Source organism: Geotrypetes seraphini, chromosome 1 (genome assembly GCF_902459505.1).
Source record: "Geotrypetes seraphini chromosome 1, aGeoSer1.1, whole genome shotgun sequence".
NCBI classification, from domain to species: domain Eukaryota; kingdom Metazoa; phylum Chordata; class Amphibia; order Gymnophiona; family Dermophiidae; genus Geotrypetes; species Geotrypetes seraphini.
This window is the reverse complement of record NC_047084.1, coordinates 106,351,058-106,365,739: the sequence shown is the minus strand read 5'-3', so window position 1 is coordinate 106,365,739 and position 14,682 is coordinate 106,351,058. Positions and strand designations below refer to the sequence as shown.

At 46.0% G+C, this 14,682-nt stretch overlaps 1 protein-coding gene across 6 annotated transcripts in view; it reads left to right on the top strand.

Annotated features, from left to right (window-relative positions):
• The first annotated feature begins 4,671 nt into the window (after positions 1 to 4,671).
• Positions 4,672 to 14,682, top strand: part of DCAF12 (DDB1 and CUL4 associated factor 12) — a 145,694-nt gene continuing 135,683 nt past the window's right edge. For 2 of the 6 annotated variants that reach the window (XR_004538624.1, XM_033935466.1), the window contains exon 1: positions 4,672 to 5,036. Coding sequence is in view for 5 of the 6 variants with exons in the window: in XM_033935466.1 (XP_033791357.1) it covers positions 4,965 to 5,036 (72 nt within the window). In the remaining variant the exon portion in view is untranslated. Of the gene's footprint in view, positions 5,037 to 5,954; positions 6,187 to 14,682 lie in introns of those variants that run through there. The other 4 variants (XM_033935456.1, XM_033935426.1, XM_033935436.1 and 1 more) reach the window with 4 other exon arrangements.

Sequence of the window (14,682 nt, the reverse complement as noted above, 5' to 3'; positions counted from 1 at the left end):
TCTATGCCCCAGTACATTAGAGACATAAAGGACCTCTTTTCTTTTAAAAAAGCTTTAAAAACTTATCCTTTCAAGGATGCTTTTAATATATGACCCCCAGACTTAGATTTTTTTTTTTTTTCTTTGTCCATGGGCTTGACATCCTACAACTTTTTCTTTTTTTTCCTCCCTCCCTTGAGTTATTTTCCCTTTCATGTATTTCTTCCTCTACAAACATATTGTAATTTCCCCCTTAATCCTCACGGTTCATGTATGTTAACCCAGTATGTTTTTATTTAAAGTCAGTGTATTTGTATTTGTATTTTACTTGAATTGTACATCGCTTAGATATTCAATGACTAAAGAAGTATAAGATATATATAACCTTTCCATTAAGTCTCAGAGAGTGATCAGCAACATATGAGGTTGCAATGACTGGAAGGTGAACTCTTTTTGTAAGGGTGGCTCTTCTGCCTTCCCTTCAGAGTTTCATATCTCTGAGCGCTTTACATACATAACTGATCACTCTCCAAAGACAGTTTTCTATTGAAGTTAGCTCCTTTTTTAAAAAATTTATATTCTTTTCTGACTTCCATCTTGATATTCACAATCCCTGATTTTTCTTAGGAAACAAAGATGGATGTATGGCAGAAAGTGAAGGAGAAAAAAACAGCAAATGGATAAGGTGGCTCTAGATACACAGTTAAGAGCCAGAGACTGGGAAAGATAGTTTGAAAACCAAAATCACCAGACAACAAAGGTAGGGGAAATGATTTTATTTACAATTTAGTGATTGGATTGTGCCAATTTTGGGAATTTACATCTGCTGTCTATATTTTGCACTGTTACGGAAGAAATGCATTTGTTTCTATTTCTCTGGGGCTGTACTGCATGCAGAGTCTTGAATCTTAGGGGTCCTTTTATCAAGCTGTGGTAGGGGTTTAACGCGTGTTAAACCGCCTGCCGCGTTAGCCGCTAATGCCTGCATTGAGCAGGCGTTAGTTTTTTAGCCGGCTGCTGGGGTTTGCGCATGATGAAATGTCCGATGTGCTAACCCCGCTAGTGCGGCTTGATAAAAAGACCCCTTAGTTTGTGGTTCCGTATTTGCATAGGGGGTTATCTATGCTCTGGTAGGAATGAATGTTGAGAAGCATATGTACAGTGTGTTTTGTGTAGTTTAATTTTGTGGTTAACCATTATGTATTGTTAAGAAGATTATATTGTGTGTATATATGAAAAATGAATGGAAAAAATTGTATTACAATTAGTACTATTATGGGGGCGGGGTCTTGGGCAGAGCTTGTGGGCCCCCCAAACAAAAAAGCATTCTTTTGCCTATGTCGCTGTGTCTTTGTCAGATAGAAACTGATGTTTCAGCCACCTTGGTTTCTACCTGACAAAGACAAAATGAGACCCAGAAATCTGCAACAAGCACAACTGTTTTCAGTTTCAATGCAAACAGATAAATGCTTATTTTAAACCAACTACACACAAAGATTTCCTTCTTTTACTCCTGGCAAAACTCTGTGAGTGCTAGATAACGTTTCACATAAACACTCGAGTTTAAGCCAGCATAGGAGGAGGTCACTTCCTCCTCTATTGCCTGTGTCAGGCGGGATTGTACGTCTTAGGAAACCAGACGGAGACTATGTGGAAAAGGATTCGGAAAAAGCCCAACTATTAAATGAATACTTCGGCTCAGTCTTCACCCGAGAAGCGCCAGGGCTCGGCCCTCAGCTACAGACAAGGGTTGGCTCAGTTGACCCATTTAGTAACTTTGAGTTTACGCCCAGCAGTGTCTACGGTGAGCTGTCAAAGCTCAAGGTTAACAAAGCAATGGGGCCGGACAACCTGCACCCCAGGGTGCTTAGGGAGCTGAGTGATGTCTTGGCGGAGCCACTGTCCGCGCTCTTCAACCTCTCCCTTAGTACAGGCAGCGTCCCGTTGGACTGGAGGACGGCTAACGTCATTCCACTCCACAAGAAAGGCTCAAAGATGGAGACAGCAAACTACAGACCAGTGAGTCTAACATCGATAGTGAGCAAACTAATGGAAACTCTAATCAAACACCAATTAGATAAGATCCTGGATGAAGAGAATCTACGGGATCCCCGACAACATGGATTTACTAAGGGGAGATCCTGCCAATCCAACCTGATCAGCTTCTTTGACTGGGTAACGGGGAAGCTGGATATTGGGGAGTCCCTGGACATCGTGTACCTGGACTTTAGCAAAGCATTCGATAGCATACCACACCGCAGGTTACTGAGCAAGATGAGTTCTATAAGATTAGGTAACACATTGACGAAATGGGTTGGGAGCTGGCTTGGAGGTAGGCTCCAAAGGGTGGTGGTGAACGGCACCCCCTCCGAAATGACGGAGGTGATTAGTGGAGTACCACAGGGCTCAGTCTTGGGCCCAATCCTATTCAACATCTTTATAAGAGACTTGGCAGAAGGGCTTCGAGGTAAAATAACATTATTCGCCGATGACGCCAAACTGAGTAATGTAGTGGGCAAATGCACAACAGACGAAGATTCAGTGCCCGACAACATGATGCACGACCTACTCCTACTGGAGCGATGGTCTAGGACATGGCAACTCAACTTCAATGCCAAAAAATGCAAAGTTATGCACCTGGGCAGCCAGAATCCATGCAAGTCTTATACCCTTAATGGCGAGATCCTAGCAAAAACGGTAGCAGAACGAGACTTGGGGGTAATCGTCAGTGAGGACATGAAGTCTGCCAATCAAGTGGAGCAGGCTTCGTCCAAGGCAAGACAAATCATGGGCTGCATACGAAGGGGTTTCGTCAGTCATAAGGCGGAAGTCATTATGCCATTGTATAGATCCATGGTGAGGCCCCACCTGGAATACTGTGTGCAATTCTGGAGGCCGCATTATCGCAAGGATGTGCTGAGACTGGAGTCGGTGCAAAGAATGGCCACCCGGATGGTCTCGGGACTCAAGGATCTACCATACGAAAAACGGCTTGACAAATTACAGCTATACTCGCTCGAGTATAATAGAATCTCAGTTAACTGGTATTCAAATAACTGTCAATCTCAACAAACCGGCAAAAAATTGTCAGCATTAAAAAAAATTGTCTTATGCACTCCTAAGACGCCTAAAGTGGTGCTTCTAACCCAATAATAATAATAATAACAACTTTATTCTTCTATACCGCCACAATCTCGCGACTTCTAGGCGGTTTACAATCAAGATAGCTGGACATTCAGCGAAATACAATATGCAGATAATCAGAGGAAATACAGAGAGCAGAGACTTTAAGAAATCAAGAATATAGAAATACAATTTTCTGAGCAAGAGTATAAGATGTACATTTTGGTAGGTAATGTCCGACAGGACCTGTTTGGAATAAATAACAACGAAAAATTATAAGATGAAGATAGCAGTTTATATGTATCACAGTACCGTGAAATTCAGGTGGGCTAAGGAGGGGGGGGGGGGTAAAGGTGGGGGTAGGGGGGACCGTTATTGGGGAGAGCGGGTCAATTGTTTAGGTAATAATGTTCCCTCCCTCTAGCTCCAGAGGCATCAGAAGCAGCCATAAATCTCTTTCCCTCCCTCCAGCTCCCGAAGCATCATGGCAGCCACAAATCTCCCTCCCTTCCCAAAGCAGCAGGCAGCTGGTCCTGACAATCCCCCCCCCCCCTACCCTGAAGCAGTAGAGCCAGTCCTGACAACTCCCTCTCTCCCTCTTTTCCCAAAGCAGTAGAGCCGGTCCTGACAACACCTTCCCTCCCTATTTCCTTTCCTGAAGCAGCAGAATCGGTCCTGACAACTCCTTTCCTTCCCTCCCTCCCTCCCCACTCACTCACCCAACGCTGTAGCTACAGCCGGCGAGCAGAGGAAACGCCGGTAAACAGGCAGCTTCTGGCCAGCCCCAGCAGAGCCTTTTCTTTGCTGCATCGGAAGTGAAATGGCAGAGAAAAGGCCCTGCTGGGGCTGGCCAGAAGCTGCCTCCTCACCTTCTTCTGCTCGCGGGCTGCTGCTAAAGCATCAGGTGAGGAAGGGGTTGTCAGGAACGGCTCTGCTGCTTCGGGAACGGAGTTAGGGGGGGAGGGGGCTGTCAGGACTGGCTCTACTGCTTTGGGAAAGGAGGGAGGGGGTTGTCAGGGCTGATTCTGCTGCTTCAGGTAAGGGAAGTAGGGAGTGGGGGGGGGGGGGGGAGAGAAAATGGGAGAGAAAGTGGAAGAAGAGGCTGGACCTACAAGTGGGGATAGGGGATGATAGAATGAGGTGGGAAGGGAGACCCAACTATTTTTACATTAACTCTCATATAACCAGAAACTAGTTATTCGGCATGCACCAATCCCCATGGATGCTGGGTAACTGAGATTCTACTGTACCTTTTCAAACCCAACTCCATGGGGGTAGGTGGGGGTGCTATAAAGAAAACAGTACCCCCCCCCCCATTCTAGGAGGTTACTTTTTTATGCCTCACTCTTATACCTGTATCTATCTCTCTCAGTGGAACAGGAAAACATTCCAAAGACAGTGGGATTCAGCCGGTTCTGCGCTTATTGCATGGTCCGGCATTTGCTTCTTTTACAAGGGGGGGGGGGGAGTCGGTTGGTCGAGGTGCAAATCCGGGCCTCGGAGAATTTTAGGCTACAGCTATATACACGGTCCTGGGCCGCCCTGCCTTTGCGCGGCTTGACGTTCCGTATCTAGGAGACGGCGTACGGATTCGTACGTCAGGAGAGTCACCACGCAGGAGGAAACGTCGGGCGCGAGGGGAGGAATTTTCTTCCGCCACTCTTTACGCTAGTTTGCGGCACGGGCTTTGACCCTGGGGTGGGGGGGGTCGGTGGGCTTGAGTTGCTGGGTTGTTTTGGGGGTCGTCCCCCCACCCACCCCGACCGCGGCGTCGGCACCGCTCTCTCGACTTCCCCGTTATATGCACCATACGGCGTCCTTCCCCTCCTTCATGTGGGTTCGGGGCCTCTGCGTCTCCGACTATGGCGAGGAAAACAGTTAGCAGGAAGAGGAGAGCGCCGGGGCCCGCAGGCGCCGGGGCGCCGGCAGAGCAGGTAAACAAAAAGCCGCGTCCGGCGTGGCCCTGGGGAAGGGAGTCGGCGTCCCGGGCCACGCAGACCTGGCCTTAGGTAGATGAAATATCCGAAGGATTGAGTCAACTTCGGCGGATGTAGGTGGTTGGGGGGGGGGGGGGGGTTGCAAGTAAATAAAAGCATTTACCCACTTGTCCTAATTAGATGTCTTTTTTTTTGTGGTTCTGATACAGTGAATTGACAGGCTATGTGATATTTTGTTGCTGTTGTGAAATAGTTCCGATCATCATTTTTTTTTTTTTCCTTGTCCTTCTGCTCACCATCTTCGGTTATTCGTGTATTTATGTGGCCGTAGTGAGAATTCCTGAATCTGGGGGGGGATCTCGTGCCTCCCTCCGCCCGTGCCCTTCTGCTGGCAGCCGGGTAAACCGCAACTCCCTTTTCCTGAGTCTACGCGGGTGAATGACAGGCGGGAAGTCTGTCTAGTCCGGGAGTATCGAAGTCCCTCCTCGAGGGCCGCAGTCCGGGCGGGGTTTCAGGATTTCCCCAACGAATACGCATGAGATCCAATGAAAGCGGCGCATGCAAATAGATCTCGTGCGTATTCAGTGGGGGAAATCCTGAAAACCCGACTAGATTGCGGCCCTCGAGGAGGGACTTTCACACCCCTGTTCTAGTCCAAAGTGATCTGCAGCACTAGATTGCGGCCCTCGAGGAGGGACTTTCACACCCCTGTTCTAGTCCAAAGTGATCTGCAGCACCAGAACAACCCCCACCCCAACATGTGCTCCCCCCTAATCCCCCATCCCCGGTTTGACATCATAAGAGGTGAGTTAACATTTTTTTTTTAAAATCCCAACACTCATCTGTGAGCAATTTCCTGGGGGCTCTTGGCTTTGTAACGGTTTGATCACTGCTTGTTGCGTACACGTGTTTTCGTTCAAGCTTTGGAATTCCCTGTATTAACTGACTGCGTTGATGGACTGAGGTTCGGACCGGTGAACTGTAGGCATTTGAGTACCAGGCCTCCCACCGTGTGCAATCATTAATCTACTTTATTCTTTTTCCTCCTCTGGACAATAAGTGTTCAGGGACCATTGGTTGTTTCTCCATGCACCGCAATTACTGCAAACGTGGTGTGTCCTGCCTTGGCACACCAAGTTGTGCACAGGTCTGTAAGTAGTTGTTGCTTGGATAATGCAGGATTCTAGTTAATGCTTTTGCTGAAAAATCTAATCATGGGTTAGCTTATGTAAAGTATCCCCCCAATCCTTTTGCTTTGGTTTTTCCTTCACTTTTAGCGGTACTCGGTTTCTGTTTTAATCATTAGATCTTGTGTATTGTATACTATTATGTTGGTGTAGACCTGGAAAAATAATACAAAAAATGCTAGACTTGCATTCAGAAGTAACTTTATCCTTATTAACTCTGCCTTAATTTTTGTGCTGTGACACATTTTGACTAAAAGTTTGTAGTCAAACACTTGGAAAGGGAGAGGAATACTCTAGTATTAGACAATCTGTTTTTGTAATTGTTTAATTTTGTTACAGTTATAGACAAGTATGCAGGTTATAAAAAGGTAAATTTGTAAAGAAAAAAAAAATCAGTTTATATAGTGTATTTCATCCTAAAATAGCTCACAAATGGGACAATTTTCAAATAGCTTACATAGGGTAACAGCAAAAAAACAAATAAACCCCATGTTGACTGGGTTTTTAACAAGTGCTATATGCAGATTTTCAAATAAAATCTGGTTTTGTATGTGGTGGGGTGTTTTTTGTTTGTTTGGGTTTTTTTTTAGTTTCTATTGCTTCAAGTTTACATTTGAGGTACTTTTACCAAGCTGTATTAAGCATTAATGCTTTAAGACATTCGAGCGTAAATACTGATCATTTATATGACGTATATATTCCCTATTACTTTTCAAAGCAAGAGTTATTAGCAAGGTTCTTCTATTGTATCTAATAAAACCTTACCCGCGCATGCGCTGTTAAAACGGCGTGATCCCTACTGCCGTGATTTCTGTTCCTTGGCTGTATTCTATTTGGGGTGCGTGCGGCCACTTGTCGCACGCGCCACATCTTCAGGCTTCTGGATTATGCAGGCATCTCAATGGCAGTGGTGGTTTGTGGAATTGGTAAGGGAGCCGGCCAGAAACAAACAAATGCTGCTGCACAGAGAAGTAGGGTGGGATGAGGGGAGGGAAATGCTGCTGCTGCACAGGGAAATGGAAGGGGAGGGAATGCTGCTGCTACTGCATAGAGAAGTGGGGTGGGGAGAGGGAAATGCTGCTGCTGCACAGAGAAATGGAGGGGGAGGGAATGCTGCTGCTGCACAGGGAAGTGGGGTGGGGGAGGGAAATGCTGCTGCTGCTGCACAAGGAAGAGGGGGTAAGGGAAAGGGGACCAGGAAGCGAACTTGCTTTGCTTTGGGGGGGGAGGGGTATGCTGGGGGGCAGGAAGCAATTTTGGATTGCTTTGGGGGGGAGACAGAAGGGGGCCATGGAGAGAGACAGAAAGACAGGCAGGCAGCACACAAGAACGAAAGGCAGCGGAAGGGAGAGAAACAGAACGACAGATAGACAAAGGGGGCCAGGGAGAGAGACAGAAAGAAAGAAAGACAGACAGACACATATATTCTAGCACCCGTTAATGTAACAGGCTTAAACACTAGTCAGTTATAATTTCCAATGAATTCTCCGGAAAGGTTGATAGATAGATATCCACAACTTTATCTCTTTCTGTCTCATTAGAGGTGGAAACCCATAGTGGTTTCTTCATTTGAAGGTAATTTGCTCTTACAATAGGAGGTAAATTCTCCACTGGAATAGCTAGAATTTACTGGAAATATTTCCTAATCATCTCAACAAGTGAAATCAACGGACATTTAGAAAAATTCAAAAGTCTCAGATTATTTTTCTTAAGTTGATTTTCAAAACTCTCCATTTTCCTTGAAATAAAAAGTATTTCTTTCACCAATTCAGATTTTAAAGCTTTCATTCCATTAAGTTTTTCTTCCTGCTTCTCCAAGTTTTCCTTTACTTCATTCAGTAAGTACCAACCCTGTTGCTCCACTTTGGAAAAGATAGTCCCATAGTCAGTACTTAATGTTGAAAAAGACAACTTAAGGTTAGAGTCCATAACTGATATGGCTTGCCATAATGCTTCCATATCAATCTTCGCTGGTTTCTCCAACACCCCAAATTTAATGATGTTACCTCCTGAAGCTCCTCTCTCCTCTGCCCTGGTGCAGGGTAATTGCTGTAAATTTCCATCCACTCCTTCTCCCATCGAAGCTGGAGCAGAGATCCCTCTAGTACTGAAGTCTGAAATTTCCCCTCGGAGTATCGATCTTTCAGTTCCTTCTGACACTAGTGTGCTTTTATTATTTTATTTCTTTGTTTAGATTTCTATCCCGTTCTCCTTGGAGCTCAGAACGGGTTACAGTTGACATTCACAATAAAATTATAGGACAAAGTTTATAGGCCGTCATAGAAAGACAGGAAGGGAGATGTAGGGGGGATGGGGGAGAGCAGGAAAGCGGGAGTTAGGAAGGGGAACTAGGAGCAAGGAGAAGGCGGTCCGAGGGGGCTGCTCACTTGAAGAGGAGAGTCTTCAGTGTTTTCCGGAAGTCATCAGCGAGTCTTGTGATCTTATCTGGGCAGGCAATTGGTTCCAAAGATGAGGGATGAAGTGGCTGTATGAGTGTCTGCGCGCTGATTCCATTTGAAGGGATCTTTCTGCAGGGATGCATAGTCGTTTCTCAGCCTCAGAGCGGAGTGTGTGTGCAGGAGTATATTGAGGTAGTTTTGATGCGATGTAGGCAGGGGTGATGTGGTGGAATCTCTTGTAGGTTGGGGTTGGACCAGCCGTTGCTTCAGGCTCAGAGACGCCCGGTCCACGCTGCAAGCTAGATTCACCCGAAGGATTTGGGCTCTTCCCCAAAGTAGATAGTGTGAATTCGCCCTAGAGGGTAAAAGCAGCCATTATAGTCATCTTAAGTTAAATGTTGCGGGGCCATCATCACTGCCGGAGGGTTAAGACAGAGGGCTCCCTTTCTTTCCCCCATACTCACATATGAGGCAGGTTGTTAAACAATGCTAACAAAATTGAGGAAACAAGAGTCTCCCTCTCAGGTGTCCGTTCCTGACGCCATCTTGATTTTCTCTCCAGTAAGGCTGTTCTTATGTTATTGGGGCCATGTGGCATTCAAATGAGCCGAAGGAGAGCCATCAAATTTTTTCCCATGTGGGGCCATGACTGCTGACCAGTGTGTTTCCAGTACTTCCAGCCTGCCTTGAAACATTTTATTGGGGGTGGGTGTTTCCAAATGCATTCTCTTCTATTGAGAAATGTCCTTTAAGCATGTAGCTCTTCTTCCCATCCACTGCCCCCTTTCTGACCTAAGCTTGGATAGAGAAGCAGAGTAGGGAAAGAATTAGGGGCCCTCATTGGTCTGAGGGCCTTGCATTGAAGAACACTTGCTCTAGAACAGGGGTCTCAAAGTCCGTACTTGAGGGCCGCAATCCAGTCGGGTTTTCAGGATTTCCCCAATGAATATGCATGAGATCTATGTGCATGCATTGCTTTCAGTGCATATTCATTGGGGAAATCCTGAAAACCCGTGAGTATGGGGAAAAGAAAGGGAGCCCTCTGTCTTAACCCTCCGGCGGTGGTGATGGCCCCGCAACATTTAACTCAAGATGACTATAATGGCTGCTTTTGCCCCCTCGGGCGAATACAGACTACCTACTTTGGGGAAGAGCCCAAATCCTTCGGGTGAACTTAGCTTGCAGTGTGGACCAGGCATCTCTGAGCCTGAAGCAACGGCTGGTCCCACTCCAACTTACAAGAGATTCCACCACATCACCCCTGCCTACATCATATCAAAACTACCTGAATATACTCAAGGAGGGACTTTGAGATCCCTGCTCTAGAAGAAAGATTGGAGAGAGGGAATATGATAGAGATGTTTAAATATCTCTGTGGCATTAATATACAGGATGTGAGTTAAGGTGTAAGTGACTTAGAGTATTGTTCTAGATTCCTGCAAGGAAAGTATCTTGTCGAGGAATCTTTTGAATTGGCATTCTTTGGGAGTCGGAAAGGTGAATAGTAATGTTCTGAGTGAGAAGCGGAGTTTGTTTTGGAGAATAAAGTGTTTTTTAAAAGGTAGATGGGTGCAGTGCCAAATAGTGTTTTGAAGCATAGGCTACCGCAGTGTTCTTCAACTGCCAGTCTGCAAAAATTTCCTGCCGGTCTGCGAGGGATTCGGGTCCCCTCCACAAACTGTACAATGGGCAGGAAGAGAGGCTCCGTTGCCGGCGTCAGCTGACTTGCAAATTCCTGTTGCTGTCGTGTATGCCGGGACTCCTGCCGTGTATGCCTTCTGCCTTTGCCGGGATTCCATCGCTGGGATTCTTGCTGCTTATGCCTCCTGTCTTCGCTGCGTATGCCGGGCTTCCTGCCTTTATCTTGTCGCCCCACCTTTATTTTGTCTCCCCACTCCCGGACCAGAAGCAGCAGTTCTGTGTACTTTTAACTTCAGCACACAGCTACCGCTTGCAGTAGTTTAGCCATGATTTCATGAGGCAGCCTTGGGGCCCTTGCTAGGTCAGTCCGCCTCTCATCATCGAAGCGGGCCGGCCTAGCAAAGGCCCCAAGGCTGCTCAATGAAATCGCATCTAAACTACTGCTTACGGGAAGCTCTGTGGCAAAGTTAAAAGTATACAGAGCTGCTGCTAGGCTAGAGAGAGGAAAAATTTGCTGGCGAGGGAAGGGAGAATGGGTACTCCTGGACAGGGGAGGAAGGGAAGAGTTACTATTGGATAAGGGGGAGGAGGGAAGGGAGAAGGGGTATTGCTGGACAGGGGAGGAGGGGAAGGGAAGAGAGTTACTATTGGATAAGGGGGAGGAGGAAAGGGAGAAGGTACTGCTGGATAGGGGAGGAGGGAAAGGGAAGGAAGAGAGTTACTGTTGGATAAGGGGATGGAAAGAAGGGAGAAGGGGTACTGCTGGAGAGGAGGGAAGGGAAGAGAGTTACTGTTGGATAAGGGGAGGAGGAAAGAGAGAAGGTACTACTGGACAGGGGAAGAGGAAAATAGGGAGGAAACAGCTGGCAGGGAGATTAGAGGAGGGGAAGGGGTCAGAATGGAATGGAGAAATCAGATGAGGGAAAGGGGTGAGAGAGGAATGAGAAAGTAGAGAGAGATTGATGCTGGGAAGGGGGTCAACAGAAATAAGAAGAGAGGTACAAAGATGCTAGATCTGGTGTAGGAGAGATAAAAATGAAGAGAGCAAAATGAATCATGTAAAAAGGAAAGAGGGAGATAGGCTGGATGGAAAGGGGAGAGGGGCATAGAAAGAAGGCAGATACATATGGAAGGGGGAGAGGGCATACAGTGGATTGAATGGGCAAATGCTGGATTGAAGAGACAGAGGGCAGACGCTGGAAGGAAGAGAGTGAAAAGACGATGAAAGCAGAAACCAGAGACAACAAAAGGTAGAAAATAATTTTATTTCTCTTTTGTGATTAGAATATATCAGATTTGAAATATGCATCCTGCTAGAGTTGGTGTTCGACATAACTGGGGACTGTAAAGCCCAGGCAATGTTTCTTTAGCTTCCAGCTGGCTTAGCACTCTCTCTGACCAGGGGGCAGTTGCCCTAGTTGCACTCCCCTAACACTAGTCCTGTCATGTGTGACTGCGGTATTCTGTTAACATGATATTTCTGTGTACCATTCTGTGATAATTTGACTTATTTAGTTTTCTTGATAGTAAATATATGTGAAGGGGAGGGGAGACAGGGGTTTTGTTGATCCTTGCTCTGTATTATTTGTATTTATAAAATGACACTTGTACAGAATATTGTTTCTTTTTATACTTTAACTAGTGTGTAGCCCTTTCAGGACCAAGGGACATATTTGTCCCATAACTTTAAAATCCTATAAATTTTGATTGGGATAGTCTACAGTTCTAAATTTGATATGTACGGATTCCATATGATACTGCCTTTATGTAAACAAACTGGTTCCGACATTCATTCATTAGCGTCGTTGCCAGATTGACGAGAAGATTCACTTGCCACACTGTCCATAAGCCAGAAGTGTGATTTAAAAAAAAAAAATAATGATATTTCACAAAAAAAAATCAATTTTTTGGCATCTGCAAGCCCTTTTTACCATAAAAATGTCGTCAAAACCACAAAAATTGGCCTACGATCCTTATGGTCCTGAAAGGGTTAAGCCCGTTACATTAACGGGTGCTAGAATAGATGTGTCTTTCTGTTAAAGGAAAGATTTATAAACTATAAAGAGTTTTACCTCATGCAAGAAAGCAGAAGAATGGAAAAATTGAATAACTTCAGTAAGGGAGCCAGACTGCGGGTCGCAGAATGTACTGGGGGGGGCTGCATGTGGCCTGCGGGCCGCAAGTTTGAGACCTCTGTTGTACATGAAAAAAAATAAGACATCCCTGAAAATAAGACTTAGTGCGTTTTTTTGGACTCAAAATTAATATAAGACACTGTCTTCTTTTCGGGGAAACATGATATGTTGCATATATTTTAACAAAGGAAACATCAAAACAAAACTGGAACCAGGTAGCTCGGCATTAAAGATGACTAACTGGGCAGGACTGTTGAATTGGGAAAGGGAATGGCTTTCTGCCTTTCTATGGTTAACATATTTTCTGCAGGTACTTATTTTGTAGTTGGAGCAATGGAGAGTTACTGTATATACTTGAATATAAACCAAGGTTTTTGGGGCCCAAAAATGGAGCTCTCTGTTTGTTTATATTTGGGCCAGCGCCCACTCACCCCCCCTCCTGGACTTGTCGTAGGCCTCTGCTGGGCCGCCAGGTTCTGCACCCTGTCTCCCCTCCATGCCTTGTTCATTGTATGTCCTCTCTGCCGTATATCTGGAATCTCTGGTGGTCCAGAAGTGTAGTGGGCAGGAGCGAGCTTTCCGTGCTCCTGCCTCGCTGCTAAATCGGTCTCTGTCGCAAGTTCTGGCTTCAACTGTAAACAGAGCAGGAGTGTGCTTTGGTGCTGCTGCAGCTCAGTGTTGAGCAGCTTCCTGAATGGCTGCTGCGAGTCTCGCAGGATTCTTTCATAAGAACAAAGAACATAAGAATTGCTGCTGCTGGGTCAGACTAGTGGTCCATCGTGCCCAGCAGTCCACTCCCATGGCTGGCGGCCCTTAGGTCAAAGACCAGTGCCCTAACTCAGTCCAGCCCTACTTGCATACGTTCTGGTTTAGCAGGAACTTGTCTAGCTTTGTCTTGAATCCCTGGAGGGTGTTTTTTTCTATAACAGCCTCAGGAAGAGCATTCCAGATTTCTACCACTCTCTGGGTGAAGAAGAACTTCCTTACATTTGTATGGAATCTATCTCCTTTTAGCTTTAGAGAGTGCCCTCTCATTCTCTCTACCTTGGAGAGGGTGAGCAACCTTTATCCACTAAGTCTATTCCCTTCATTATCTTGAATGTTTCAGTCATGTCCCCTCTCAGTCTCCTCTTTTCAAGGGAGAAGAGGCCCAGTTTCTCTAATCTCTCACTGTATGACAACTCAGGAAGCCATTCAATGCCGCGCAGCAGCAACAAAGTGTGCTCCTGCTCGGTACAGCTGAAGAAGAACTCAACAGCGACTGGTTTAGTAGCGGGGCAGGAGCGCGGAAAGCTTGTTCCTGCCTGCTACACCTCTGGATCACCAGGGATTCCAGGTATGTGGCAGAGAGGAGGTACAATGGACAGGACAGGGTGCAGAGCCTGGGGGGGCAGGGGGCTGGGTACAGAGCCTGACGAGGGAGGGATGGTGTGCAGATCCTGGCAGGGCACTTGAATATTAAGCCGCCTGACTTATATTTGAGTCAACCATTTTTTTTTTCCTCCTTTGGAGGCAAAATGGGGGTCTCGACTTATATTTGAGTATATACAGTAAGTAACTTGCCTAGAATTGCAAGAAGCTGCAGTGGGAGTCACAGTTCTTCAGGTTCTCAGCCTGCTACACTAACCACTAGGCTGCTCCTCTACTCATTCACATCAAATGGGCAGAACCAATGGCAAAAGCTACTGCCTTCCTTTATCAACTTAAATAGTGAATGAACTTATTAATGAAGGTATGTAATCTACCCCCCTCTTTTTTTTTTTTTTTTTGTTTCACTATACTGTACAGTATTATACATTTACAATGGACCTGCGTTTTGCTATGGCTTTCATCTTGAGTTGTACTGGGCCTCATTTCAGGTGTGGATACTGCTGTGTACCAAGGCATTGTTGGTACCTAATTCACTTTTAAGGCTGCAGTGCTGGACAATTGTGTTGCTGTGTGTAATCGTGAGATTTGTGTTCAGGTTTTTATAATATACATACATCAAAAACCATTGAACAGACCAGTCTGATTGTTTAATGGTTTTTGATGTATGTATATTGATCTATAGCACTGTTCTTCAACCGCCGGTCTGTGGACCGGTGCCGGTCTGCAGAAAATTCCTGCCGGTTCGCGCAGGGCCGCCGAGATCGACACAGTTAAATTTCCTGCCCTGGTGGTGTTGGCAGAAATCTACTGTTCCTCCCAGCCTCGGGCGATCAAGACAGGCTGCCGACGTCGGGCGTTCCCTCTGTGAGTCTCGCCTAAGCGGAAACAGGAAGTTGAAACAAAATAGGCG